The 27953-nt window shown below is 47.5% G+C and overlaps 1 protein-coding gene across 20 annotated transcripts; it reads right to left on the bottom strand.

The window, feature by feature from the left end:
- Positions 1 to 28: 28 nt before the first annotated feature.
- Rbp (RIMS binding protein) lies at positions 29 to 26087 on the bottom strand. 20 transcript variants are annotated; one of them, XM_033485926.2, is made up of 17 exons: positions 25956 to 26087; positions 20669 to 20803; positions 19920 to 20236; positions 19322 to 19496; positions 18751 to 19203; positions 18333 to 18675; positions 17052 to 17635; positions 16756 to 16882; positions 16186 to 16394; positions 14799 to 15203; positions 14158 to 14686; positions 13674 to 13904; positions 13271 to 13479; positions 12860 to 13087; positions 12513 to 12774; positions 9967 to 10211; positions 29 to 6918 (listed from the first exon to the last, which is right to left on the bottom strand). In XM_033485926.2, exons 2-17 carry the CDS (start codon positions 20699 to 20701, stop codon positions 6301 to 6303), a joined length of 4968 nt encoding a protein of 1655 aa, XP_033341817.1. In that variant the 5' UTR covers positions 20702 to 20803; positions 25956 to 26087; the 3' UTR covers positions 29 to 6300. The 20 variants fall into 20 exon arrangements, with proteins under 20 accessions (XP_033341817.1, XP_033341821.1, XP_033341814.1 ...); XM_033485930.2 differs by lacking the exon at positions 25956 to 26087 and adding an exon at positions 25415 to 25434; XM_033485923.2 differs by lacking the exon at positions 25956 to 26087 and adding an exon at positions 25246 to 25395 and having other exon boundaries at positions 20669 to 20960.
- Between the last annotated feature and the right edge of the window lie 1866 nt (positions 26088 to 27953).

Below are 27953 nucleotides of genomic sequence, written 5' to 3'. Positions count from 1 at the left end.
AAAAGGACTCGACGAGGATACCAAAAAGTAACAACAAACAAGATTCGTTTTTTATTAATTAATTGTTTATAATAACATTGTGTTTTTCTTGATTTTTTCTCTCGTAGCAGTTTCTTCCCGTTATGTCAGTTGGGCTAACAAGGAATAGATTGTTGTTATGCATCGATTCATAGAAAAACAAAGCGCAAGATTACTCAATGACGAGACAAACGTAGCTGGCGACTTGGCATGCTTAATCGATGCGAGAATTCGATATATTAAAAGTCGTACGTGTGTATATAATCGTTTTTCATTTTGTTTGCGCTACGTTCTGTTCATACAATCTTAGGGTATCGATACAAGAGAAAGAATGACAATAAGTGGCGCCTAACTAACAACAGTGTTCAAACATGTTCTTCAGATCCTCTACACGCTCTTGACACACGATTGCTCCTTTGTTTTTCGTTTCTATCGCTTTCGTTTTCTTGTTTTTTCCGTTTTCTCTTTCTCTGTTTTTCGGTACCCTTTGCATATGCATTGGCACCCATAGACGTACCTGTCATGGTCCGTTTTCTCGTCGCTCTCGTCGTTCTCAGCCTCCGCACTTGTCCATCGTCGATTCGTATCGCATCGACAAAGTCAAGGTTTATCTGATGCGGCACATCAACGCTTGTCGCTATTTAACAATCAAGATATCGACGACGACTGTCGTTTGGTTAATCGTCGTCCACCTTCTTCGGAGAACGAAAAACATAATTTTACCGAAGAAAGCTCGCCTTCTCGTTTTCTCGCTCGGCGGTTTTTTTTGTTGCGACGATCGGTACACACAATCGATAGCATTCTTTTCTTATCTTATGCACCAACGTTCGATCGAGGTTATTGGTTGAAACTCGATAGCTCGAACGGATTTTTTAACGGACCGATACTTGACGCGTTTCTAAGTATACCTTGCATCGATTGTTACGATATCAAAAAGATTTTTACAGGAATCCGTTCAACGACTAACTTTATAACAATGAGAATGTACAAGTGAAGTATCGGATCGAGATACTGAATTCCACGTGTTTTCCTTTCCGTGTTATCATCTGTCGGATTTCTTTTAATTCTTGACAAGCCCTGCTTTGTTAGATTCGCGTTTCGCGTGTTAGACTTTGCTTTGTGTTCGACGTCCGGAAAAATTGTTGGGATTTCCTCTTTTCATTCGTTGCGACAACGAACGACAACTTATCGTTTCTATTCTAAACGGAACGCGTCGCGCTTGAATGGCTTTTGAAACCGCCTGGAAACCACTTTGATACCGCTTCGAAACCGCTTTGGAATCGCTGTAAAACCACGTTACCCTTTCCCTAAGGTTTCAAGATCGAGCAAACTCATTCGAAAAGAGGATACGGACGATGCTTGCCGATGAGTACCTCGCCCGAAAATCGATATATCTCCTTCGTGTTGCTCGTTCTTCGTTGGTTCAAATTGCTCGCGTTCTTTATTCACTCTTTAATTCTTTTATCCGAGTCACGTTTTCGCTGGTAGATATATATTCGAAAAATTGTAATTCGATACGACGCGTCGCGACGGTTTCACCCTGTGAAAGGTCGAACCTTTCGCGACTCGTGAATCATGAATCGTGAATTATGAATCGTGATTTAATGAATCGTGGAATCGAGAAATCGCTTCACCTTCCCTGACGCGATTGTAGGTTGCTTTCGTCGATCGACCCGTAGCGCCTCGTCACGGCCGAGATTTAAAGATCGAGACAAGGTAAGAGAATGCTAACATCGTCGAAAATATGAGGAACCGAAGCTAACGAATGGTTATATTAAGAAATATAGCTGACGCGTATCCGCTGGCGTTCGAACAAAAAATTTACTCTACCAAGCTACAAATCGTCTCTGGCTTTCAAGTAGTTTCTTTCTTTTTTTAGCGTTTAACAAACAATTTCTGTGTGTCGAAACGATCTTCTAACGAGTCTCTGTAATTATCTATACGTATCGATTAGTAGTACACGTCGGCGGTCAGTCTTTTTGTCTTTTCTCATCCTTTCCCCCGCTTTCCTCCCTTCTCCATTTTCATGACTATCTTACAAGAGATCTTTCGCAAGAGTAAATCGTCGATCATTCGAAAGAAAACGAAAAGAATTACATGTCAGATATGTTTGCAACAGGGGGGGGGGGATCGTAAGTCGTACATCGTAAATTGTAACTCGTAAATCGTAAATTGTAAATCGTAAATCGATCGTAAATTGTAAATTGTAAATCGTAAATTGTAAATCGTATCTTGTAAATATGGTAAATGGTAAATCGCAAATGGTAAAATGGTAAATAGTAAATCGTAAGCGGCACCGAAAACCAAACGCAAGTTTAGCTGCTAAATGCACTAATTTCCAGAGCTTTGAGAAAATTGTTTGCGTTCGATAGAAAACGTTCTCCAATACGGAGGGAAGGGTTCCCAACTAGAAAAACACTGCGAATCTTCTATCGAACGACGAATTTGCATTTTAATCGTGACAATCTCGAAGACATTGTTAAAGGATCGCGAGTATGTATATCGTACAACGGGGTCAGCGCGGGATATGTTAACGATATCACGAGCAGACGACGTCGTCGTCGTCGGAACGTCATCTCCAACGTCGCTTGGATTCAGTCCTCGTGATTTATCGTTCGATAGATGCCGAACGGTTTCTCGGGTTCGATTTCCTCGTTTATGCAACGGGCAAAATCGAGAAAATCATAAAAATTCGAAAAAATCAGCGAAACCAGAGGTACTGATAAATGGGGGCAATGAGAGAAATGGAAATGCGTCTAGGAATAATCTGCGTCCGAATATCCTGAACAAGAGCCGCGATAGCACTGCTTTCGACAGTGTGAAACTCGCAACAACGCTCTCTCTACATCCTGGCGCGATATGCAAATACGGAACCATGTACATATATTTATATGTATATATATATATATATATATTATGTAATATTATAATATATTATATTATATTATATTATATATATATATATATATATATATATATATATATATAAATATATGATTTATATGACGATATATATGATTTGGCCAACGGAGAATAATTTATTTGATTTTCCTCGATGTTGCTCGTGATAATTGTCGATCGTTCACTTGGAAACAGATAGGAGCTATGTCGTCGAGGCGAAACAAGCTATTCGAAACATTTCGTGGAGTTGAAGTTACGCGACGCGACTAGATTTGGTCTGTTTTTCGCGGGTACACGAATGCTCGGAGAGAGCTAGCTTGGCGACGACGCTATTCAAATCCGACTAACGAACGTACGACGAAGATGGGCAACTAAACATCCTAGTTTCGTGAATCATGAATCGTGAACTGGTCGTCCCGCGTGCCAACAAATTGCTGGTTTCACGTACCGCGTAGCAAAAACTCGAGCGAACGAAAACGGTTCGACTTGGGTGTTGTCGAGCAGTTTCGTTGGATCAGATCCACCGAATTGAGTAGAGCCACGAAAACGTTCTCGCTTCATCTCCGACAGGATGTCTCGATCGCTTTTTTACGATTCACCGTTAGAGAAGTTTCCGAGGTAGCGAACTCGTAAAAAAAGTCACCCGAATCGTCGAACAGGTGTTACAAACTACAACCGGTGACGGACGAATATGCTAGAGCGGAACAAATGGAATTGCAGGAACGAGGCGAATACCAATTTCGAATTGTCTTGTTACCGATGAAAGGAGTCCAAGGTTCTCGTATACTTTTATCCTCGTATATCGCCGCAAGTTGCGGGTTTGCACGCTGCCGTCACCGGTAGCAATCAAGCGGCAAACAACAGGCGAACGAGTATACGTGGTTATTTGGTCGTAACGATTCCGACGAGTTCTATCGTTCTACTCGAAACGATTGCTGGCGAGATTCGTTTGAAATTCGATTAGCTCCTTTCGCCGTCGACGTGTATCTACATATTATAACGGAACACACGACCAGGACATGCATCTGCCGGTAGCGACGAAACTAATAGAACCATCGAGGGTCAACGATCATTTGTGTACAAAATACAAGTGGCGATGTAACAATGTTTTGCGACAGTTTGATATAATATGTACACATGTATACACGTATAAATACGTATACACGTATACATACACGTAATACACAATACATATACATGTACATTGTACATATACATACGTATCTATTTGTACACGCAAACACACATGTACAGGTATGCATCTGTATCCGTATACATGTATACATATACATATGTATATGATTGTATGTACGTACTCGTATATATCTATATTTGCTTTTTTGCACTTGTATTTGTATCTGTATCTGCATTTGTATCTGCATCCGCATCTGCATCTGCATCGTTCCTATTATCGCCCCGCCCCGCTCCGCCCCGCCCCGCCCCTCTGTTGTTTCACAAACGATACGCGGCGTCTTCCGTGCCGTTAGAGGATGATGATGGATCGCGCATAGAAATCGCGAGTCGCCATCGTGTCCAACGTGCATCAATTAGCTAATTCGTTCGCGCACGTGCGTATGCGTATGTAAGTATGTATGGTTGTATACAGCTATGTATCGGGTGTATGCCTGTACGCGTGTGTGTATATATGTACGTTAACACGACAATACGGTTCAATTTGATTCGGGAATTGGTAAATTATAAACATTCCGGATTAGATAGATTGCGCCTGGCTGGGCTGTACATGCTACATGTTCGAACGGTATCTTGTATTAACAAAGTTCTTCGCGAAGTTTTTCCTGTTATGTCGCGGTTGTCCGGCCTTGCGCGATCTCAACCGAGTCGCGAAATTGTTCGAGTCTCTTGCTTCCACGAAGAAACATCCGAAACGTCGGATCACGAATTTCGATTCCGAGTTCCGGATCTCGATCGTCCCTGGCGTCGTCTCGAGTAGATTCACGAGTAGGAATATGAGAGACAATATCTTTTCACGACTTTTACGGCCTTTACGATTTTTACGATCTTCACGATATTTACGATTTTTACGATCTTTACGATTCTTACGATGTTTACGATTTTTACGTTCGTTACGGTTAGCGTCTACAATTTGTTCTAGAATAGAGAATATCGGAAAATCAATGTTCGCGATTAAACGAATTCCGCCCGGATTCTGCTCGATCGCGACGTTGTCGCGCGCGCGTTCGTCAAGCCGAGCTCCTCGGATCGCGGTGTCTGTTGCTGAATCGCGATTAACGCGGTCAACTATCAAGAATCGTTCGGTTTCACGTCAATCGACAAATTGACGGGCCGCTAGTCGATTACTCGTATACCTGAACAGATATTTACAATTGATAATATTCTATGATAACATACACTCTCGGAATAAGATACGTCACATCTGCCAGCGAACCAAAAATCATTTTCAACGGTATCTTGAACTCTGTGTTTTGTCACCATTGTACGTGAACGTGATGGAGAACGCGCGAAAAGAGAATGATTAGCGAAGAAGAAAAACGGAGTACCGTACCGGCCGCGTTGCGAGCAACGATCTGGTTTCGACCCCGGATCTTCTGTTTGCGATACTAGATTTCGATCTGATTTCGAGCCGGATCTTCTGTTTGCGATAGTAGCCGCGACGATCTGATCTTTGACCTTCCGTGCTGGCTCGCGGATCGCTGATCACGGATTTGATTCGTTGAATAATGTTCGCAAACGACACATCGTTAAAAAATACTAGACCAGAAGATTGTTGACTCGCAGCCTGGAAGGAGATTGGCCTCGTGATTCGAGATAGAAACGACTCGGGAAAGGTGTAAACTCGACTCCGTTCGCTTCTACGAATAAAACTTTTTTCGATCGAAGAAACGATGAACCGAAGCGATCGGTAGCGTTAATAGGGTCAAGAGCATCGATGCCATTAGCAGCAGCAGCAGCAGCAGCAGCAGTGGCAGCGCACGTGTTTGTGTTTTGTATTTGTATTCCGTATTTGTATTTGTGTTTGTATCGCATCGGATCACGTCGCATCGCGTTCCAGCTTATCTTCCGTTATTGTATCGCATCGTTTCGTATCGTATCGTATTGTACTGTATCGTATCGTATCGTGTCGTATCGTATCGTATCGTATCGTATGGTATCGTATCGTACCGTACCGTACCGTGGCGTGCCGTATCGTATCGTGCCGTTTGAGAGTGATTCGCGAAGACCTGATCGGACGAGACGCATTTCGTAGGTTCCTGCCTGCGCGTCTCGCTCGCTTTTGGGCGTAATCATCGATTCTCCGCAATCGGGTAATAGTGACTCGTCCGGGTCCTATCGAAAGCGGTAGGATAAACGGAGGAGGATGGGAAAGGAAGCGGAGTCAGCGAACACGAGCAGGGTAATGGCTCATTTGCTGAGGCCAAACTTCATGAAAATCAGTTCCTTCCCTTTCGTGAGGATATCGCCGCCAGTGCTCGCTCCGGTGATCTCCGTGAATTTCTGCATCAGATTCGGGCCTGTGCTTTGCTGTTGTTGCTGTTGCTGCTGTTGTTGCGGCTGTTGGCCTTGTACGGGGTTCTGCTGCGCCTTGGGCTGAACGGTCGGCAACACGGTCGGTATTCCTCTCATCGGTTTGCTCGTGCTCTGACCGCTCTGCATCGTCGAATTCTGAATCGGTTGCTGTTGCTGCTGCTGCGGTTGTTGTTGCTGTTGTTGTTGCTGCTGCTGCTGCTGCGACTGCGGTTGCTGGAACTGCTGTCCTTGCTGGCCGAATCCCGCGGCCTGCTGCTGGTAGCCCTGACCTTGCGGATGCTGATGCTGATGCTGGAGCTGCTGCTGTAGTTGCTGTTGGAGTTGCTGCTGCTGATAGCTTTGATTCTGTTGGTTCGGCTGTTGTTGCTGCTGCTGGTACGGCTGGCTCTGCTGCTGTTGATAGTCCGGTTGCTGTTGCATGTGCTGCCCAGGGCCCTGCATTCCTCCGGGTGCGTTGCTACCACGATTGATCACGCCTGCCCTCCCCTTCCCCTACAAAACAAAGATCATTCTCCTTAACCGTTAACCGATCGAATCTACGCGTCGATAGTCCGACAGTCCGATAGCCTGACAAGTCCGACAGTGTCTGATCACGGCTGCTTCTCCTCGATCGACTCCTTCTTCTCCGTGTCTTTCGTGGCGAAATTTCCGTTATTTCGGTCCAAACTTACATCCTCTCCTGTACATTTCTTCGTCTCTATCCCTCCTTCTGACATCTATTTATCCAATTTCTTTAATTTCGAACGATAAAAATGAAGAAAGCTAAAACTTCGACGGGCACAGCCGTTGCCTGCGTCCGCGTCTACAATGGAACGGTTACAGATCGTCGCCACGATCGCTGTTTAAACTATGGCCGTGTCGCTATAGTTGTATAAACTATAGCCGTAACAATCGTCCGGTACAGATACAGACTACCGTGATGTTCGGCCTCGTGATTTTTCGCTTGTTTTACTAGGTACATACTCCTGCTTGTCTACTACTATGTCTACGATCTTCGGACGTGGACTGCCATGCATTAGATACATGATACATGTATGGAATCGTTGTTAACCACGTCGAACGTTATTTATCGAGACGTTTCGATCAACGTCCGTTCATTCGATCGACATGGAACCTACGTGTGTCTCTATCGTTCAATGATGCGCACGATACCGTGACCGTCGAAGTCGCCAGCTTCGAGGCACGAAAACGAGAAACGTGTACATTTCGCATGGTGTAAAAAATCAAAGAAAGCGGTGAAGAATTCATTCGGCCGACGATTTCTCTCACTTGCCGCGGAACAATCGTCCGTCGTGTGATTTTACGATTTCTTATGATTTTTTCTTTTTTCTTTTTTTGTATCGAAAAATCTACGATTCTACGACATACGAGACATCGAAAACGTCGAACTGCAAATTATGTACCTACGGGAAAAGCTTTGACTTTATCTCGTGCGTGTGCACGCGCGTGTCGCGTCATCGAAAGCACCGGTAACGAGGCTGATTTGGAATTACGTAAACAAGTCTGTGTGCCACGGAATCGCTGAGTTTTTCTTTAGCCGAAACGCGTAAGCCTGTTACAAAGAACGGGTATCGAGTAATAGCGATAATTTGATTATCGGCGATAATTTAGTTTAAAGACAGCCGACTTCCGCAGAGACGCTGACGGTCTCTTTTCTATTGGGTTGTCCGGAAAGTTCGTGCCGATTTTTTAGGAAAATTAAAACGCAGCTCATTTAAATATTGGAGCCGAGCTTCACAGCATGATCGTGGATGGTTGATTTTGATTTATTTAGCATTCCTGCTAATTAACGTAATGTTGAGCGTGGGTTATTCTCGATTTCTGTTCTAATCATATCTTCGTCTGTGGTGGACGGCCTATACCTGGGCGTTCTTGATCTTCAAGGTCGAAATTTCCAGCTTTAAACCGAGCAAACCACTTCCGCACAGTTCTTTCGGCTACAGCATCCTCGCCATAAACGGCGCATATCTTATTTGCCGCTTGTGTGGCACTTTTGCCCTTTCGGAAAAAGAAAAGCATTAAATGCCTATAATGCACTTTATTTGCCGCCATATTCTAAGGCGTACAAAAACTGATAAAAATTAACGAATCGTAACCAAGCTTTTTTCCAAATATGGCTGAAGTTATCTCTTTTAGAATATGTACACATGTCATTTGTTTTCAATAATTGTGATATATTCGGTTAGGTCTCTCACGATACCTACCGAAAATCGGCACGAACTTTCCGGACAACCCAATACATAGAAATTCCAACCGTGCGTGTACGGGGACCACCATCCACACGCGTAGAATTTACGATCGATTCTGAGAAGTTTCGTTTTACTTGTGTATTCCGATTACGCGCGACGAACGTAAGAAAAGAGAAATGAAACTCGTCGAACACACGACGATTGTCATGATGAAAGGAACAAAAATAGCTGTAATTCGAAGATACATTTAGAATTGGTTGCGTGGGGAGGAACAAGGAGATGGAGGAGGAAAAAAGTGAGTGAGAGAGAGAGAGAGAGAGAGAGAGAGAGAGCGCAAGAGATAGAAATATTAGGGGGACCGGAAAGTAATGTCGTTTCTGCGCACATTTATCTGTTTGAATTTAACCCCTTAACGTGCACGCTCGAGTTAACTCGAGCACGCTAAACTGGCCAGACTGTGCACACTCGAGGTAATTCGAGCGGCGTTGTACTTTATGTTGCTATAATTTTTCACACTCGAATGCAATCGAGAATTGAAAATAGCAATGTGAAAGCAAAAAAAAAACAATCGTTTTATTGATATTTATCTTTTACATGAGATTGTAAGCTATAACACTTACTTATTCAAGTATAAAATATATCCTTTTTCTATACTTATCACTTACGACTTATCTCTTCCTTGTGAGCCGCTTTCCGACAGCGTATTCATATTCAGATTCTGATTCGCTCATTTTTCAATATATATTTTACTAAAATATAATGTAAAATAAAATATAAATAATAATATATATATATATATAAATATAATAATAAATATTATAAATACTAGCATTGTTATTATTTGTTTTGAAAGTATAAATAAATATTTTTACTGATAATAATGTTTATTCTGAAATGAGAATTCGAAAAGGAAGATAAAAAAAGTCGATGTGTGCGTGTAACATTACAATATTCGACTATTTTCTGCAATGTTATCAAAATCCAAAATTGCAATGAAAATGTTGATTATTTTTGTATTCTTGTAATTTTCTTGCCAAGACAACGTTCTAAATTGTGTTTTCTTACATTTAAAAAAATTGATTCTTTTTGGCCGGCCTTTTTCAAAAAAACTGTGCATTAAGGGGTTAATGTAAACAAACGACATAACTTTTCGGTCCCCCTAATATATATAGAGTGAGTGAGTGATAGAGAGATAGAGAGAGAGAGACAGAGAGAGAGAGAGAGAAAGTTAGTAGAGAAGAAAAGTAACATAGTCGAGATATTAGATCGTAAAGAAGAGATTGCAGCGCAAGGATTCGTAGCACGTAGAAAAGCACCGGTGAAAAGTTTTCGGATAGAGCAGTGAACTCACCTGCTGTTGAAGGTGAAGTGGTACGGGACCTTGCTGATGGGCACCCATGGGAGTGGGCCCATGTTGGTTGGACGTGGTTACAGTCGTGTAGCTGTGGTGATTCGCTTGTTGGTACGCTAGATGCGGTGGATTGTTTTGTTGATGTTGGAGTTGATGTTGTTGGTTGTTCATTAGTGATGGTTGTTGTTGTTGTTGTCTAGAGTCTAAGTGACAGACAGGGACAGACACAGGCACAATGCAGGCATCTAGCAACAGAGAAGAGAACAGAACCGTGTTGTCATTCATGGCGCATTTACTTTTTCTTTCGAATAAACATTCATGTAACGCGGTCGATTCGTGTATGCTTGACGCCGACGCGCGACGCCAACGCGCGCGACGCCGACGCCGACGTCCCTTCAACGAATTCGGCAAGCTTTTACGTTTACATTTTTTTCTTTTTTTTTTTTGTTCTTTCCATATCGTTTTCCCTTTTCCGTTTCCGTTTAGATTTAGCGGACGCGAGAACGGTGAAAGAGCGTTTTTCGTTTCTGTATCGAGTAGACGGGGGGAACGATATCATCGCGGGCGTTCGAGTTTACTCGACAAACAGCCTATGGACACGTTAACGATCCGTCACGACCCGTCACAACCCGTCACACGACCCGTCACGACCTATCACGACCCGTCGTGTATACAGATTCCGTCGTTGGTTCCCGAGAGTTTACGCATCGAGACACAACAAAAACATGCGAAATAATTAGCTGGAGCGTCGTCGAGACGGACGACGACTCCAACGAATCGTTTCGTTAAATCTTCTAACATTTCAATGGCCAGCTTGACAACACGACACGAACGACAATCATGTGACACGACGACCATCGACCAGTTCAGGCACACAGAAACAGATTATATCGTTATATAGAGTACACGCTATATATGTATATGGTTTTTTTTTTCTACGTGTATACATATATAGCGTAAACGTGACGCGTACGTGTGTATACCCATGCACGTGTACACGTGCACACGTGTACGCGTATACACGTACGTGTACGTGCGACAATATGTATTGTATACGTGTGGTAGACAGAGAGATATATATGCACGTAGAAAATTAATAGAGCCAGAGAAAAATGTGTGCTCGGAAAGAAAAGATACGGTATAATATACATGTATGTACATACACGTATGTATATGTACGTACGTACGTATTGTATGTATGTATGTATGCATGTATGCAGGTATGTATATATATATACTTAGTAGAGACACTGAAAGCGGCTTAGTGTTTTATTTTATACACATGTATTGTAGTATATATACTATATACGTTCTTATAGTATGTATACTATAATATGTCGAGAAATAGAGAAAGAAAGAGAGAGAGAGAGCGAGAGAGAGAGAGAAAGATTGGGAGAGATAGAGAGAGAGTGATAGGCAAATAGAAAGATAAGATATAGTTTAGATAGACAGATAGAGGTAGAGAGAAGTATCGTTTCGCATACGACAATAATACACGAGATATCTCGAATCGAAATAAGGAAAGGAAATCAAAATAGAAAAAAAAATAGAAAAAAAAAGTGAAAGGAAAGCTGCAAGTACAAAATTACGTTTGACAACGTATCCCGTGCGCGCGCGGATACGTGAGATCGATAGGTATTTCGTATAATCTTGTTTATCGAGCTTGTTACTCGAGAGTCTTTTGTATCGTGGCGATAACGAAACTCTTTCTCGAGTTCCTTGAAATTGATCATGGTCAACAACCGGTTGCACAAAGAGATAAATAAACACCCTAAGGGGGGGAGGGAGAAAGCTTAGCACCGGGTGACTTACTCGAGACGATCATCGCGTTGCCATGAGACTTAGTCATGAAATCGGCCGTTAATACGGCATCTACCGTAAGGTCGTCAGAAAATGCTCCTGGCTCTGACTCTTCCTGACTCCGACGCAGATCGCCCGATCGTAACACACGCTCGCGCCATCTTTCTGCCACATTCTGTGTCGTTGTCCGGCACGTCCGAGATTTCGTGTCTTTGTGTTGTTCGCCGTCTACTTATACGCATCCGATTCGACATGCTTATCGACATCCGACGTCCGCATCAGCGTCGACATCGATATCGACGTCGGGCGTCGACATCGACGTCGACGTCGATTCCTCGAGCCAGACGGTCTCGTCATTCCGAAATGATTCTGGAACGCGTGTTTTCGCGTACGATCTCTGCGACACGTTGGTTCGTCCGCTGTACGTCTTAAATCCGGTTTCGTCTCGTTCCATTTCATTTCGTTTCCATCCGATTTTGTCCGGGTTATCGTTCGGTTTCGTTTGGTTTCATAGCGGGAGAGCTCGTTCGTTCGTTCGTTCGTTCGTTGGTTCGTTCCGACGAACGATCGGTCAGAGCGGTCGCCGCGCCGGTTTTCGCGGCTTAAAGTGTTACTCGTGACTATGTACTCGTGAGCCGTGAGCCGTGAGCCGTGAGTCGTGAGCGGCGAGCGATGAGCGGTGAGCGGCGAGGCACCGTGTTTGCTATGAGAGCAAGAGAGACAAGGTGTTTCGGGGCCGGGTTTACCTTCGCTTCGTCGGTGTCCGGGTAACGGGGGTTGCCGCGGCGGGGGAGGCGGCCCTCTCGCCCCGAGTCCCTGGCTTTGACCGGGCGGTCTCCTGCTCCCCGGCGGAAGTTGACCCTGCGCCGATTGGTCGGCCGCTTCGCTGAGGAAGTTGCTCGGAACTAGACCGCGTACGCCGTTCAATTCGCCCATATAGAAACCGTCGTCGTCCAAATCGCCGTAAACGTAAATCTCGTTTCCGGCCCGAAACGTCAACTCCACTTGCTGCGGGTACACGAGAAAAAAAGAGAGCGAGTGCAAACAGACACAGAGGCCGCGGGACGCGTGGACGCGGGACTAGTCGCCTTACCGCGTCGACGTTCGGGGACAACTCGTGCGGGTCGTAGTCGTAGAGAGCGATCATCTTCTTGACGGGCATACTGGCGTAAATGTCTCCCCATCTGCTTCTCCTCCCGCTTTGACCGTGACCCGGTTGGCTCGAGTCGTCGATCTCTTGCACCATGTTGCAAGGGATGTAACCTTGCCTGCCGCGACACTCGCCCCAATAAAAGCCGTCCGCGTCTTTCTCGCCGTAGACCTGCACCGAACCAACCAATATCCAAATCCAAATCGACCGATCCATGGATACGAATGAGACTGGCACGAAGCGGGGGCATTCGTCCGTTCCCGATCGTAATTCGAGGAACGCGGAACGCTCGTAATACCAGCCTAAAACTAAATATTATAAGCAGGCTAAAATCAAGTTTGAACAAAGATGAACCTTGATCGTGTCGCCGTTGGAGAATGATAGCTCGTCCTCGCAAGCATCCGGATTGGGAGACATGATCTTCGGATTGTAATCGAACAACGCGACGAACCACCGGATCCTCTTGTTGATCTGTTGACCGCTGCTCGACGGATGACCGGCTCCACCTTGGGCTTGCGTTCCACGTCCACCCCGGCAGACGACGTTTCTGCCACGTTGGTTCGCTGTATCGGACAAACAAGCACGCGACACCGGATCATACATAGATACACGGTTCCGTTTTCTCCGTGAAGGAGAAGGAGCGTGAAGCGGCGGGGAATGGTTTTTTTGCTTTGCTCGTTTGCTGGCGCGGAGCGCGGATCGCGGAGCGCGGCCGGTGCTTCAACTGTAAAGATCGTGGTAACAACGCGGCGCTTACCCGATTGATCGTAATACGGATCTTGTGGTCTGGTACCACCCGGTCCGCCGTGACTACCGGAACCCATTCTGCCGGTTCTGTGGGTTCCGGCCAGTCCCTGTTGCCCCATTTGCGGACCGTATCGAGAATGAGCGGCGTGATGCATTGGCATGCCCCGTACTCGCCGCAACGGATCATCTTCTTCGCTGTAATTTGCCTCGCTCGCCGAGTCTTTGGTGATTTCTGGAACTGCTACGCGACATTTGCAACGCGTGCAAAGTTTCGTCGTCAAACGGCAAAAGTACTTCGGATCGAGTGGAAAAGTCGAGATGAAGGTAGCAAGCAGATAGCGAGAGAGAGAGAGAGAGAGAGAGAGAGAGAGAAAGGGAGACTGAAAGAGATAGAACAGAAAGGAAGTAAAGATAGAAACAGAAAGAGAGAGAGAGAGAGAGAGAGAGAGAGAGAGAGAGAGAATGAGAGAATGAGATAGATAAAATTGCCTTACCCATATGGGACATGCTCTGGCCAGGATAAATTTCTTTGTCGGACAGATTCTCGTCGGTCTCGATGATCACTTGGCCATGGACGTCGACCCTCGGAACGCCGTGCCTCCTGGCGTGGGACTGCACCGGCGCCGTCGAGTACCTTTGAGCGACGCTGGTCATGCGAAGCCTGTTAGGATCGTCCGGCTGTCCCGCGCCGGACGGCTGCGGCTGACCTTGGTCTTGCATGTGCTGCTGCAGGTGTGCCGCGGGGCCTACCGCGGTGCCGCTGCGAAGCACGCTGCAGGGGATCGCGGTAGCGCAGCTGTCCCCCGACTGGCTTTCCCTGCTTTTCGTTCGGACCGTGATATGTTTCGGGTTCAGACCCATCAGTTTGTGAATGTCGACCAGAGCGTGGTCACCGGTGGGGCTGTCCACGTCGGTCACCTTCTTGCCATCGGCGTACACCGCGTAACCGGTGACGGCCGAACCGTTTAGGGCAACAGGCTGCCAGGTCACTAGCAAAGTGCCGTCCTGCGGTCCAGCCTCCACCTGCGGGACAGTCGCGAAGAGGAAGAACGAGTTCTTGAAATTTGCAATCTCGAGTCCGAGTCGGACGCGTTCAACGATCGTTACAAATATAGAACCGATTTAGAGATCGAACCTGGATATCGACCGGAGGATCTGGCAGTCCCTTTGGTAACGTTTTAAAGTGGACATGGCACGCTAAATTGTTGGCCGTCTGGGTGTTTTGGTCCTCGAAGTGGGTTGCTCTGAGATTCTTCGCTTTGACGGTCACTCTGTAGATGGTGGAGGGCGCCAAACCGGTGATCGTGTGTCTGTAAACGCCGGGCTTCACGGTTCGGACCTCGACGTTGTTCACGCAGACCACGTGCTGGTGATTGCTGTTGCTCGGCAGCCAGGATATCACGGCGCTGGTGGCGGTCACGTTCGACGCCTTGACCGCGGTCGGGCCCAGCGCGACGTCCTTCCCGATCACCATCGTGCACGCGGCGTCGCGCGACGTTCTCCTCGAATGCGTCACCGAACGTACGCTTATCCTGTGCGGCTGTATCGTATCGTGCGTGGTTTCGTTCAAATCGGATCGCTTCGCGTCCTAAATTGTATATACAGTGGCCCAAAAAATAGCGTTCGCACACCTTTTAAAACGCAATAACTTTCTTAAAACTGGACCAAGTTACTTGAATTTCTTCTTAGATGACTGCGGGACTAGTCTCCTGGACGATGACCAAAATGCTTTGTTTAACACTAAACCTACCAAGCAGTAATACTAACTGGCATGTACTGCTTCACAAAAGTGAGAAGACCGAATTTATTCAAGCATTTTCCACGGAAGAGTCTCGGAACTTTGCAGAATTGCAAAATAAGAAAGCGGTCACTTTGACCGCGATAGGTTCAGTGTTAAATTTTGCTATTAAAATTTCCATACTTGGAATGGCAAAGAGAAATAAAAAACTCTCGTTTTCTAACCTCTTTATCCGAGCCTATAATGGAAATATAAATAATGCCTCTCGTAGATCTCATATTATGCATACATTCTGAAAGTTTTATCGAAATCAATTGACGTTCTTACAAGTTACAACAAATAAAGATAACAAAAGTCGCAGTTTTATCACGATTTTGACCAAAAACTGAAAGAAATCTGCAGTGTTTCAAATCTTTCGATGCCTGCAGATCGACTCTGTGTCAACCGATTTTTAAATGTCCGTTATAGGCTCGGATGACAAGGTTAGAAAGCGAGAGTTTCTTACTTCTTTTACGTCATCCCAAGTAATAGTAAAATTAAGAAAAAAAGAAGACACTTCAATCATCTAGCATACTAGTCTCTCCATCATCTAAAAAAGAATTCAAATCATTCAGTCGTGCTTTAAAAAAGTTATTACCTTTTAGAAGGTGTACGAACACTTTCGTTGGCCGCTGTACTACGGTGATACGATAAACAAAGCGGGAACACGATCCGACGTATCGGATTTCGATTCGGCGGGTAAACAAAAGGTGGCAGCACCGCGGAACGAAAATCGTTTACGTACCCTGGTGGAGTCGACTCCCTCGACCAGCGCTCTGGTCCTTTCGGTAGCTTTCACGGTAACCTTCAACACCCCGTCCACGTAGACGTGATACGATTCTAGCTGATGTGTGTTATCCGGCGGTGTCCAGCCGATCAGGACGCTCTTGTTCAGTTGCCGCTCGAGAGTGAGATGCTGCGGCGCCGGAACTAGGTCCGAAAACAGGTAGACTTCTTCAGGAAAAAAAGACAATACAAGCCTAGCTGTAGCTAAGAGTGTTTCGCCATCTAATTCGCTAAGCCGGCCAAAACGACTCCAATACTCGCCGCACGATGCGTTATGTTTCAGTTGCGCGAGCATGCTGAGAGTTCATCGGTCGTAGCATGTATAATGGTACTTGCTTTCAACTATTCGACTTTCGACCATGGAATAGAATCGGATAAACTTACGAATATGCGCGCGACGCGCTAAAATTCTTTAGCGTTTAGATGCGTGTGACCATGCTCGCCGATGAACGAGATCGGCGTATCGGCGCTCGGCGGTTGGCGTTCGGCGCCCCTAAGCTCATCGAGCGCGGAATGAAAGCGTACCAACCTGGTGGCTCCTGCTCGTCCTCCTCGGCGATGTTGTCCAGCTCGGCGTACGCGGACAGTTCGGCCTGCCGATTCCGGTTCCCTTCCTCGAGCGCCGCCAACTCCAAATCGATGTCCTGCAGAAAGCACTGGAACAACGAAACGCGGAGTCAGAAAACGACGACCAGCGACGACCACGCGACGTACCGCGATCTCGTATTCGCGCCGGCACAGACGATACACACAGATGATACACACGTGTTTCTCGGCCGCGCGTAAAAGCGGACAGATTGTGTACGGACGCAAAAGATTGCTCACATTGCTCACTTGGGGAATATTGGTGGAAACAGAATCGTCGACGTCCCTGAGGCCCAACACGGCCTGATGGAACTCCAACAGGTCGTCGCCGACTAATTTTTGTACGAAATTAGCGGGGACCAGGCCGCGTCTACCGTCGAGAGACTCCGCGTCCAGGAAACCGTCCTCGTCCGGCTGCCCCCAAACCAGAAGGTAATCGCCGCCTTGGACGGGCAGCTCCGCCTCCGGGTTCTCGTTCGGCGAATGTTGGAACGGCTCGTATGTGAAACGAGCTATGTAGACGTAACATTTGCCCTTGCCGGGTATGTCCAGCATGTCCACTTGGCCCTCGGAAACGATATTGTCGTTGGTCAGTCGATCCAGGGGGTTCGCGAGTATGCTGCTCGGTATCTTCGGCATCTGCCTCGACACAAGGTAATGGTGACTCGTGGTTCCGGTCGTCGGCGAGCTGGCGCGTAAACTTTGCTGGATCTGTTGAATGATGGCCTGCTGTTGAAGCTGGTTCGCCTGGGACTGGGCAGAGAGTTGCTGCATCGCTTGCAACGGGTCGCTTATCGTTTGCAACAAGCCTGTCGAACTGGTGCCTGAAACGGACGGTCATTGTACTCGTGTCTCTCGGATATGCACATGCACCCCTGGTAAAAACTACCCTCGACTGCTTCGACCACCCTTTAATACGCGATAAGTTTTTTAAAACTGGACACAAACGACTTGTATTTTCTTTTTAGTCGATAGAGGGACCGGTCTATTAGACCATAGTTCTTTTTTTAAATTTTGCTATTGCTCGGAATGACAAACAATAATAAAATCTCAGGTTTTTTAACGTTTTTATCTGGAAACCTGTGACGAAAATTTATATAAATGCGTTTCGTAACTTATATGCATACTGAAAATTTCATCAAAATCAATGGACGTTGTTGTCAGCTACAACGCAGTATTTTATGGATTTTAATAAAAAAAAGAGATCATTTTTACATCTTTTAGCTGCAGTGGCTTGACTGCGTCAACCGATTTCGATGAAATTTTCAGTACCTGTATAACTTCCTTTTTTAATCTTCGTCCCAGGTTCAGACAAAAATAAATAAAAAAACAAGCGTTTTTACTTTGTTTTCTCACTCCAAACAATATCAAAATAAAAAAAAGAAATTTGCACGGTAAACAAGTCCCTTTGCCGTTTGAGAAGAGTCGAAGTCACTCAGTCCAACTCGAAAAAAGTTGCACAGCGTTTGAAAGGGTGGTCGAATACTTTTCGCCAGGGGCGTACGCGTTCTCCCAAGTTACCTGTACCGACGCCAGACGCGCTGAAAACGTTGGTCCCGAGTGTCCCGACAGTGGAGTAAGTCGACCCGCTATTGGCAAAGCTGCTCTGCACGCTCGAAAACGGAAGAACGGTTTGAGGTACGCTAGTGAGCGGGCCGAGGGTCGTGTGATAGGAGCTTGTCGAGTAGGGTGGCAGGGACGACAACGTGGTCTGCGGCATGCTCGTCTGCGGTATCGTGTAGTTGTGATGCGGAATCGGCCCGCTGTACGTACTCGCCCCGGTGCTGTACGTCCCGTTCGGATGAGACGTTATCGATAAGCTTGGATACGTTGTTGCCTGTACATACAATTGACCGGATAAAAACTATAATAGGGAATATAATAGGTGACCGGGGGGAGGGAGGGAAAATCGGGGAGAAAACGGCAAGTAATTGCGCACCTGCTGGCTTCCGTTCAGTTGATAGGTTTGAGCGGTCTGGGTAGGTTGCGTGTAATGAGGCATCACGCTTTGGCTCGACGACGTCAGGTACGTTGTAGAGGCTGGGTGTTGGGGTGGTTGCTGCTGTTGTTGCTGTTGAAGCGGCTGCTGGTGGTAGGTTTGCGTATGCGGGTAACTCTCTTGATACTGATTGCTCGTAAAGTGTGTGTGCGCTTGTTGCTGCTTCTGCTGCGACGGCAAAGCACTTTGCGAATGGGAGCTCGGCAGATCGGCGTGGGTCGGTTGCTGTTGCTGATACGATTGCATCTTTTGTTGGAAAACGGGCTGCGATTGGCTGGTGGAGAGCGAGGGCGCCGGCGGGATCGGCTCGCTGTAGTGATACGGCGGACCGTTCGGCGTCAACGGCGGACAACCCGGCATCATCGGCGTCAATGGCATCGGCGAACCAGCGTACTGTTTCAAAGCGGAACGATGAAAGACACGGAACAGTAGAGATTTCAATACAAGGTAGAAGCTTAAATCGGGTCGATCCGCGATTCCGTAACGGATCAGCCGCGATTTCGTCACCTACATGAGCCATTTGCGTCGGCATTCCTAAGCTCAGGGCGTGCGGATGCGGCGGGTGTTGTTGATGCTGGCCGAGATTCGGAAGATTCTCCGAGCTGGACCTCAATATGCCCTGCGTGGTCGTTGGCTGCTGCGTGGTAATGGTTCCTCGGCTATGTTCCAACTCGTGCAACATTCTGCTACATTCGCGAAAATTCGATAGAATTAATTCCGGTCGATTCGAACAGATACGAGACCGCGATAGGGTAGCTGCGGCAGCGGGCGCATCGTGAAACGAGCGGAAAAGGACCGCTGTGAAACATCGATCGTTTGTACTGCTACACTTTTATACTCTTACGATTTTACGGTTTCGCAATTTTACAATTTTTCTATTTCTCGACTTTTCAATCTTACAGTTTATCTATTTTTCAATTTATCAATTTATCAATTTTACAATTTTTTAATTCAATTTTTCAATTTTTCAATTATTCAATTTAAAATTTTTCAATTATTCAATTTCTCAATTTAAAATTTCGCAATTTTTCAATTTTCAGGCGACAGCAAAGCATTGTAACGCGCTTCTCGAGCGAAAGATTAATAGAGTACCATGTCAGGGAACACACCTAGTATCGTGTTCTCTATTTGCTATTATTCTGTCGATTTCAGAACCAGCCGGTGGCCAAGAAGTCGGCATCACCGAGTGACCTACCACCGGACCTCTGCTTCGGGCGCGTCTTAGGCTCGTCAGCTCCAACGACAATTCTTCGTGCCTGACGATCTGTAACTCTTTCTTCTTCTCGAGCTCTCGTATCTTCGATTGGAGCGCTTCGACCGATTCCGGGCCCTGATAGCGGCCCGCTATCTTTTCGCGTAATTGATTCTGCGCATCCACGCGTTGCCGCTCCAAATCCGCTTTTCGAGCTTCGGTCTCACGCATTTGCTGAAGAAAAAAAACACGATCGATCGTGCTTTGGAAATCGAGTACACGTCGTGAAATTCGGCCTCGGAGAACACTCGGAGGCCGAGGAAACGACCGCGCCGCACGGACGAGAGATAGCGTTTCGCGTTTCGCGTTACACGATTTCCGCGATCCGTGGAAACCGAGAGGGATGACGCCGGTAAGATCGTTGCAACGTACGTTTATATTACGTGCACATGTACTTTGTACGTAATAGCTGACCACCGGTTCAACGAACTGTTCGCGGATGCTACTACAATTTCGTGTTGTTCCAGATACGGGGACGCGTCGATGCCAGGCACCGATCCAAGGCGATCTCTCGTCGTTTCGTCTGTCGTACGACGACGGTCGTGCTTGCTCGTTTAGAGAACGAACGGAACGGTCCTTGCCCCGATGGAACACAGCAGAACTCACCTCGAGGATAGATTCGAGAACCGCGTCCTGCATGATGGTGGTTTTCGTGGAGGTGGTAATCCCGACAGCAGATCCGGTATCCTGCAGCTGCGGAGCCTGAGGTGCCGTGGAAGCGCCACCTCCAACACCACAGCACTGCAACATCCCTGAAGTCTGAAACCCTCGCCCGTCTTTATCACGGCCAGTCCCTATCGATCTACCGTGTATCTAGGAGCTATCTTAATTAATTGGCGGCTTTTGCGGCGGCCTGCCAGGCTGCACACGGCGATCCCACGTTTAGGCGTGCGATTCTCTAAGTGCGAAAAGGAACTCTTTTTTTTCTCTCATCGTACAACCGCGATACCCTAACGGTATCCTAAACCCACAGCGGCCGGATACGTCGCGTCTACCGAAAACAGCCGCCTACGTGTCTACGCGTCTATGCGTCTACGAGGCCCCCGCATCATCTGTTCGTCCTCTCCCCGTCTTGCCGGTCTTTCTCGTCAATCCCGTCTTTCCCGTCTTTCCTGTCTTCCCCGTCTTCCCCGTCTTGCCCGTCACCCCGTCGTCACCGTCCATCGAGCATGCAAAAATATTTCACGAACACTCGTTGCGTCCGTGCGCGCGATCGATTTATGTTACGTATCTTTTCGACCGAATGGAATCTATTCGAGCACAGTGCCGACTCTGATTGAAATCGTGTAACGCAAATTTCGGAATCGATTATGGGAACCGTTTGTCAGTCGTTAACAAACGGAACGGTGGCGTCGAAATGGTATCACCGCCGTCAGGGCAACAGGTTCTTGGATACGACAGAGAATGGTGAATTGCTCGGGATTTCTGTAATTCGCATGCTACGAAGAGTAATAGTCGGTATTAGATTTTCGTTTCGTTTCGTTTCGTTAGTTCGACACCGGTCGAATGGAACGGAGTTCGGTTGAATTTCGAATACCGATTTAAAATAGTCGAAACCAAGGATTTCCGTTCGACACCGTTAAGAAGAAACGTGCGGACTTAGTTTCGTTGAAACGTCCGAGGAGGGGGGAGGCAGAATGAAAGGGTTGCAATTCAGCGGAATAGATGTCGTGAACATAAGACGGAACCATGACCCTCGATTATCGCTATTTTTGTCGCGATACCGTTTAATCCCGGCGATATGTTCGGCTTTAACTGGATCTCGAGCACGTTCGATTATCCCTGTGCCACCCTTTCGCCCGCGTTCGTCCGCTCTTCCGCTCTTTCGCTCTTTCACACGACCCCCTGTCCGCCTGTTCGTTCAGCAACCTGCTCGGCCACCCCGTCTGCCCGTCCACCCGCCGAATCAAAATTCATACAGAGTACGTCGGCAGAAAAACCGTCCCGCAGTAATTCTACGCTTCGAGCAAAGGAAGAAAAAATAGAGCATATTCCACATATATTTCTCTTCTCCTCCCGCCCTCCTCCCACGTCCGGCAGACCGAATTTCATCGGTTAGAGGTCTAACGTGCCGACGATCCGGCGATCCAGAGATCTGTTGGTCCTCGCGAAGGGCGTCCGATCCGCGACTCTACATCCCTTAAAATTGATTCGTCAACAGAGTACCCCGTTCACGAGAAAGAACGACTGCACGCGTTCGCACGGTGCCAATGTGTCAGTGCCGGCGGAAATCTCTGAATCGATGATTACGATGATCACGATTACGATGGTTAGCGATCGCGACGGTCACGTAATTGAACATCAAAATTCGAAATCCGGCAGAGAAATTTAGGAGGAAAAAACGAGACTGAGTCAACGCATCGCCAGCGAGATTTCCGTCGAGCGCAAGCCGCATCGGAACCGGCAAGATTGCGCGATCAAAGAGAGGGTTGAACGCCGAACGAAAATACGTGCACCGTTGCGCGAGTTCGAGTGTGCTCTTTACACGCCTGTCATTCGTCCCCGAGATGCACGGGGCTCGAATGAAAAATTTAGGAACGAACGAAAGTAACAGCTTCCGGTGCTGCTGGACATTTTCTCCGGCAGAAGGACACGATAAAAGAACGGATAAGTCGAGTGGAGCGATGAGAGGGGGGCCAGGGCGAGGAGGTGAGCTGACGGAGAGAAAGAAAGAGCGGAACGAAGGGGTTGAGGGAGGGTGGCAACTCTGTAACGCGAGCCGTGGAACGTGTTCGGTGGTCGAAAAAGGAAGGAGATTTTCAGAATGAGTTCCCGTCGGTGGTCGCGGGTACGGGTCGAGTGGAGGCACGGCACTGCTTATTGATCTCACTACCAATGCTACGTAGTGTATATGTAGACCGGTGCGCACGATACGCGCACGGAACATCACCGCACAAGGATACGTAGTGTATCCACTACGTATATCTGCCATCTACCATCTATCGTTCACCGTCCACCGTCCACCTTCCAACCGTCCATCGTCCACCGTTCATCGTCCACTGTCCATCGTCCACCGTCCATCGTCCACCGTTCATCGTCCACCGTCCATCGTCCACCGTCCGTCGTACACCATCCACCATCCATCGTCCACCGTACACTGTCCACCATCCCCACCGTCTCTTGTTCATCGTTCATCCTTCATCATTCATCGTTCATCGTTCACCGACCATCAAACATCCTTTATCCTTCATCGTTCATCGACCATCAAACATCTTTTATCCTTCACCGTTCATCGTTCACCATTCATCGTTCATCGAACATCCTTCATCGTTCATCGATCAACATTCATTGTTCATCGATCAACATTCATTGTTCATCGTTCATCGTCTATCCTCTGTCGTATCCGGTCTCTCATCTCTCGTCTCCCGTCTCCCATCTCTCGTCCCTCGTCTTTCATCAATCGTCATCTCGTCAATCGTCCCTCGTCTAACGTCTCTCGTCTATCATTAGTCTATCCTGTCATACACGGTATACCGTGGTCGTGGTCGTGGTGTCGTGATCGTAGTCGCAGTGTTCGACGCTGTCGCGTGTACCAGTGACGACGGCACCAGCACCGGCACCTCTTGTCTCGCTCCGTTCCGGTTACGACCGTGCCGATAACAATCAATGCTGGCTGCCTCTCTGTCATCGTCACGATCGTCATGCTTCCATTCTGTTCTCGTAAATGTGACGACGTCCCATTTTGGCGAGTCGGTTTTCGTTACGCATTACGCGTTTCGTCTCTCGAGCATCTCGATGTATGCACACCGTTAATCCGTGTATACGTGTATCCGAATTGGATTTCTTTTTTTTTTCAGCGAGAAAGAGAGCAGCCGTTTTGCTTGCCGTTGTCACCGTCTCAGTATATATATATATTTCTCGTCGTTGTATTCGTCGTTAAATTTCGACGCCGTGTTAAATCGGTCGTGTGTCATGTTCCGTTCGTTAAATTCCGTCCGTCTCGACATCGATACTACCGATGTCACTCGCGAATAATCACAACGACGGTTAGAACGTGGATGCACACTATTTTCGGCTAGTTTTCGGGGAACGCGAGTACCGATTTCGTTCTCGATACACGAGATCCGACGAATCCCGAGCAGAGCGAATTGCGGGTCGATCCGACACTTTTTTTTCTCCACGCACTCCGACAAGGCACTTCGGACGAGTGTACGATTCGGTCGTAACGATTCGCTCGGCCTCCGTTCGGCGAAAACGCGGAAAAGCGTACGTGGCCGTACGAAGTACGTTCTCTCTTATTCTCTACCGCCCCTCCATCCTTTTTGGTCTTTTTTTTTTGTTTCCGACTCTGGACCAACAAACCTCTTTCCTTCCGGCTCGTCCTCTTTAGCATTCGGTCTAGTACGATACTCGGTTCGGGAGTTTCGTTGATGCGATCGCTCGTGATCGGTGGCTCGATATCGTTTCTGACGGAACGCGCGGACACTTACGATGACCGAATCGAAGCGATTGTGGCAGGCCAGGACTGCTGCTGCTGCTGCTGCTGCTGCTGACGAGCAAACGTTCACGGGACTCGCGAGCTTTCTCACTCGGCTATCATCCCGTACAAACCCCAAGATCTGCTCGACCGTGGAAGGCAGGCGGCAGGGCTGCTGGGAACGGGGGAGGAGGAGGAATATTCCCTCGTTCGCCGGAGAAAGGGGAAACCAGTGGCACGCCGGTGGGGGTAGACACCGATCTGAACACCGGCGGGGGTGTGGAACCTGGAAGGGGATCCTGACCGGGGAAAACGAGAGAAAGAGGGAAACTACCGGTGACGGTGACGGTGACGGTGACGCTGGGACGACGGGTCGGCGGGGCGCCGGGGGGGAGGCGACGAGGCGATCGGCCAGGGGCGCGGTGGCGGGAGGGAACGGTGCGAGAGGGTAGTTGGTGGGGCTCGAGGGGTCCGAAGAGGGCCGAAGGGGGCCGAAGAGGTTCGAAGGGGCGAAAGCCGGGCAGATGTGCAGACGGGGGTTGTCAAAGAGAAAGAGAGACAGAGAAAGAGAGAGAGAGAGGGAGAAGGAGAGTGGGGAGACAGAGAATAGTCCTCGGTGTAAACCGAGACGCGATAGCAGGGGTAGGAACTCCCGTCACCGCCAGATATGGGTCACTCCGCGATCGATGCCGATACAGAGCCCTTTTACCGCTAGGGATCGCTCGACATTGCTTACGTCATTTCTACGCTGTCCTCGCGTTCTAACCTTAGATATTCTCTTTTTCTCCTCGTTCGTTTCACCCTCGACCTTTCTTCGAGCAAGTCCGAGCAATTCCTATCTGTTTTTTGTCAACGTCACCGAACAGAATCGAGAAAACGAAAATTACGATCGATTCGTACGAAACATGGCGTATGGTGTACGATACACAACGTACAACTGGCTGGAGAACACCCTGCACGGTACACCCTCCAAATCCAACGACAAGCGACTCGCGATGGTTCGCCTCGCAGCTACACAGGGATGTAGCTTTCACAAAAGACCAATCAATACACGCGAGACGATCCACCGATCTTTCCCTCTCCTTTCACCTTCCAACCATCTTCCTTTCTCTGGCTCTGACACCTCAGAACCCCTCCCCGCCGTACAACCGTATCGAAACTCGCTACGACTGTCCCTCTTTTTCGTTCGCCTGCCTTCTCCTTCCTTTCTTCTATTTTCGCGTTCTCTCCCTTTCTTTCTCCTTCCCCTCTTTCTCTCTCTCTCTCTCTCTCTCTCTCTATCTCCCTTCCTCGCTCTTTCTCGCTCTTTCTCTCTCTCTCTCTCTCTCATTCTCTCGTCCGTTCTTTTCCTTGGTACCTGTCTTACACTCGGCTCGCCAACCCCTTGTCTCTTACCTCATCCCGCCTACCGCCTACAACTCAAAGTGCCCACATATATATATATATGTATATCAAATAGAGATGTATACGATGTACCTTCAGCCTTTTTTTTCCTCGATCACCACTTTACGGTCCCTTCGTTCTCTCTTTATTTCTTCATTCGCTCGCCGAAAGTCTAACCCCCGCGATGTAACGATCACCGTCCAAAATATGTATGTAGAGTACGAACGAGCAAGAGCCGCGATTAGAGCATGCGTAGTACCGGCAGCCTTGCGAAATAGCGTACGAGAAATGCTTGATTCGTCCAGTTCCTTTTTTTATCGCTCCCCCCCGCCCCCCACTTTCTTGCCCCCGCGCGATCCGCCGTGGTCATTTCGAAGCTACATTACAATTTCATTGTAACTGGCAACAAGCGTTGCGACTACTTTGACACGAGTCACGTCGATACCGCGTACAGCGTACCCCGACCGTCCGTAGGCGTTAGTATGCGTCGCGGTCTATGCACCTAGGATCCCATCGCGTTCGATATCAGCCGTTCTCTGCCTCGCGAAGTACACCCAGTATCGCCATTTTTCGTCGAAATCTTTTTTCTCTTTTTTTGCTCTCAGCCGTCGCGGGTCCGTCTCGGGTTCTGGATCGGAACGGATTCGCTTGACCGAGAATATTCGTGGGGAAAACGAAGCGAGAAAATTCCGAGGCGAGGGTCGTGTGGGTCTTGGCGCAAGGTGTAACGAAGCACGCTCCTGTCCGAAGCGCAGGCGTTGCTGTGATCCCGTGACGTCACGCGTCTAAGGCACGGGCGTTATACGCTTATCAATGAACGTACGACGCCTACGGCAGATACCTGTTCTCTAGTGGCAAACACCCTCCCTTGCCTACTCTTCCATCCGCACCCCATACGTTTTGCCCCTAGTTACTCTCTCTCTCTCTCGCACTCGCTCTCTCTCTCCCTCCCTAACCCTCGCCCTCCCTCGTTCCCTCTCTCTTTCTCCGACTGTCCCTCTCTTTCTCTCTCCCTCCCTCTCTCTCTCTTCCTCTCTCTCTCTCTTTCTCCGACTGCCCCCCCTCTCTCTCTCTCTCTTTCTCCGACTGTCCCTCTCTCTCTCTCTCTCTCTCTCTCTCTCTCTTTCTGTTTCTATCTTTACTTCCTTTCTGTTCTATCTCTTTCAGTCTCCCTTTCTCTCTCTCTCTCTCTCTCTCTCTCTCTCTCTCTCTCTCTCTCTCTCTCTCTCTCTCTCTCTCTCTCTCTGTACCTCTCTTCTCCGTGTTCTTACTGTTCCAGTTTTTCGAACCGAATGGCAGAACGTTCTGTGAATAAAATTTATCATTTTTTTCGCCACGAGATTCTCTAACAATTAACGCGTCCTGCCCTTTCCGTTGATTTTTTTGAAGTCGCGTTTTGGAAATTTATAATTCCTCTATCGTTTCGAATAAAAAAATTCGGATCAGTTCCATTACGGTCGCGAACTATTACTTTTCGATTGCCTGTGTATGATATCGCAATCCACCTGCCATAATGTGCATCATTTCGGCTTTAATTTGAGCCTTCTTAAAGATACAAAATATCAACGGCGAAGCGTTGAAAGCATTATTTGTTGTACCTGTATGAATGATATTTTCCGTCGGTCGCGATGCACTTTTTCGTCGCAAGACAAAATGCAAATTCGGAACGGTGTCGCTTGCTCCGCTCAAACTAGCATTACCGACGCTACACACGCTCGCACACAGGCCAATAAGATCCCTAGGGATCTTATATCTGTGACATTGGCATACCCCTACTCTCTACGTAACTTTCGACGCGTCGCTTTGCGTACATTCCACACGAACGCCTCTAACTCTGTCCCCAAAAATCTTCTGTCAATCCGTCGTCCATTGTTCTGGCAGAAACAGTTTATTTCGATAATTAAGTTACTCGAATGCTAAGCGAAAGACCGACGGACGTACTTTCCACTTATCCATTTAGTCGACGATAAATTAATTATTAACTCATTGCTTGTTACTAATTTATTAATCATTTCAATTGGAAAACACGGACTAGACCTTCGGAGCTAATAACTATAATTTTACGTTGAATTTAATATTTTAATTTTTCTT

The sequence above is a fragment of the Megalopta genalis genome, chromosome 3 (assembly GCF_051020955.1).
Source record: "Megalopta genalis isolate 19385.01 chromosome 3, iyMegGena1_principal, whole genome shotgun sequence".
Classification (NCBI taxonomy): Eukaryota; Metazoa; Arthropoda; class Insecta; order Hymenoptera; family Halictidae; genus Megalopta; species Megalopta genalis.
Note: the sequence above shows the minus strand (reverse complement) of the source record. Positions and strands in the feature narration are given on the sequence as shown.

Coding starts and splice junctions, on each gene's coding strand:
- Rbp (XM_033485923.2), bottom strand. CDS start 20,812: ATGTTGCAGTGCTGTGGTGTTGGAGGTGGCGCTTCCACGGCACCTCAG. Junction 19,497..19,919: donor AATAGAGAACACGATACTAG/GTGTGTTCCCTG, acceptor TCGCGAATGTAG/CAGAATGTTGCACGAGTTGG. Junction 13,480..13,673: donor TCCGTATTACGATCAATCGG/GTAAGCGCCGCG, acceptor TGTCCGATACAG/CGAACCAACGTGGCAGAAAC.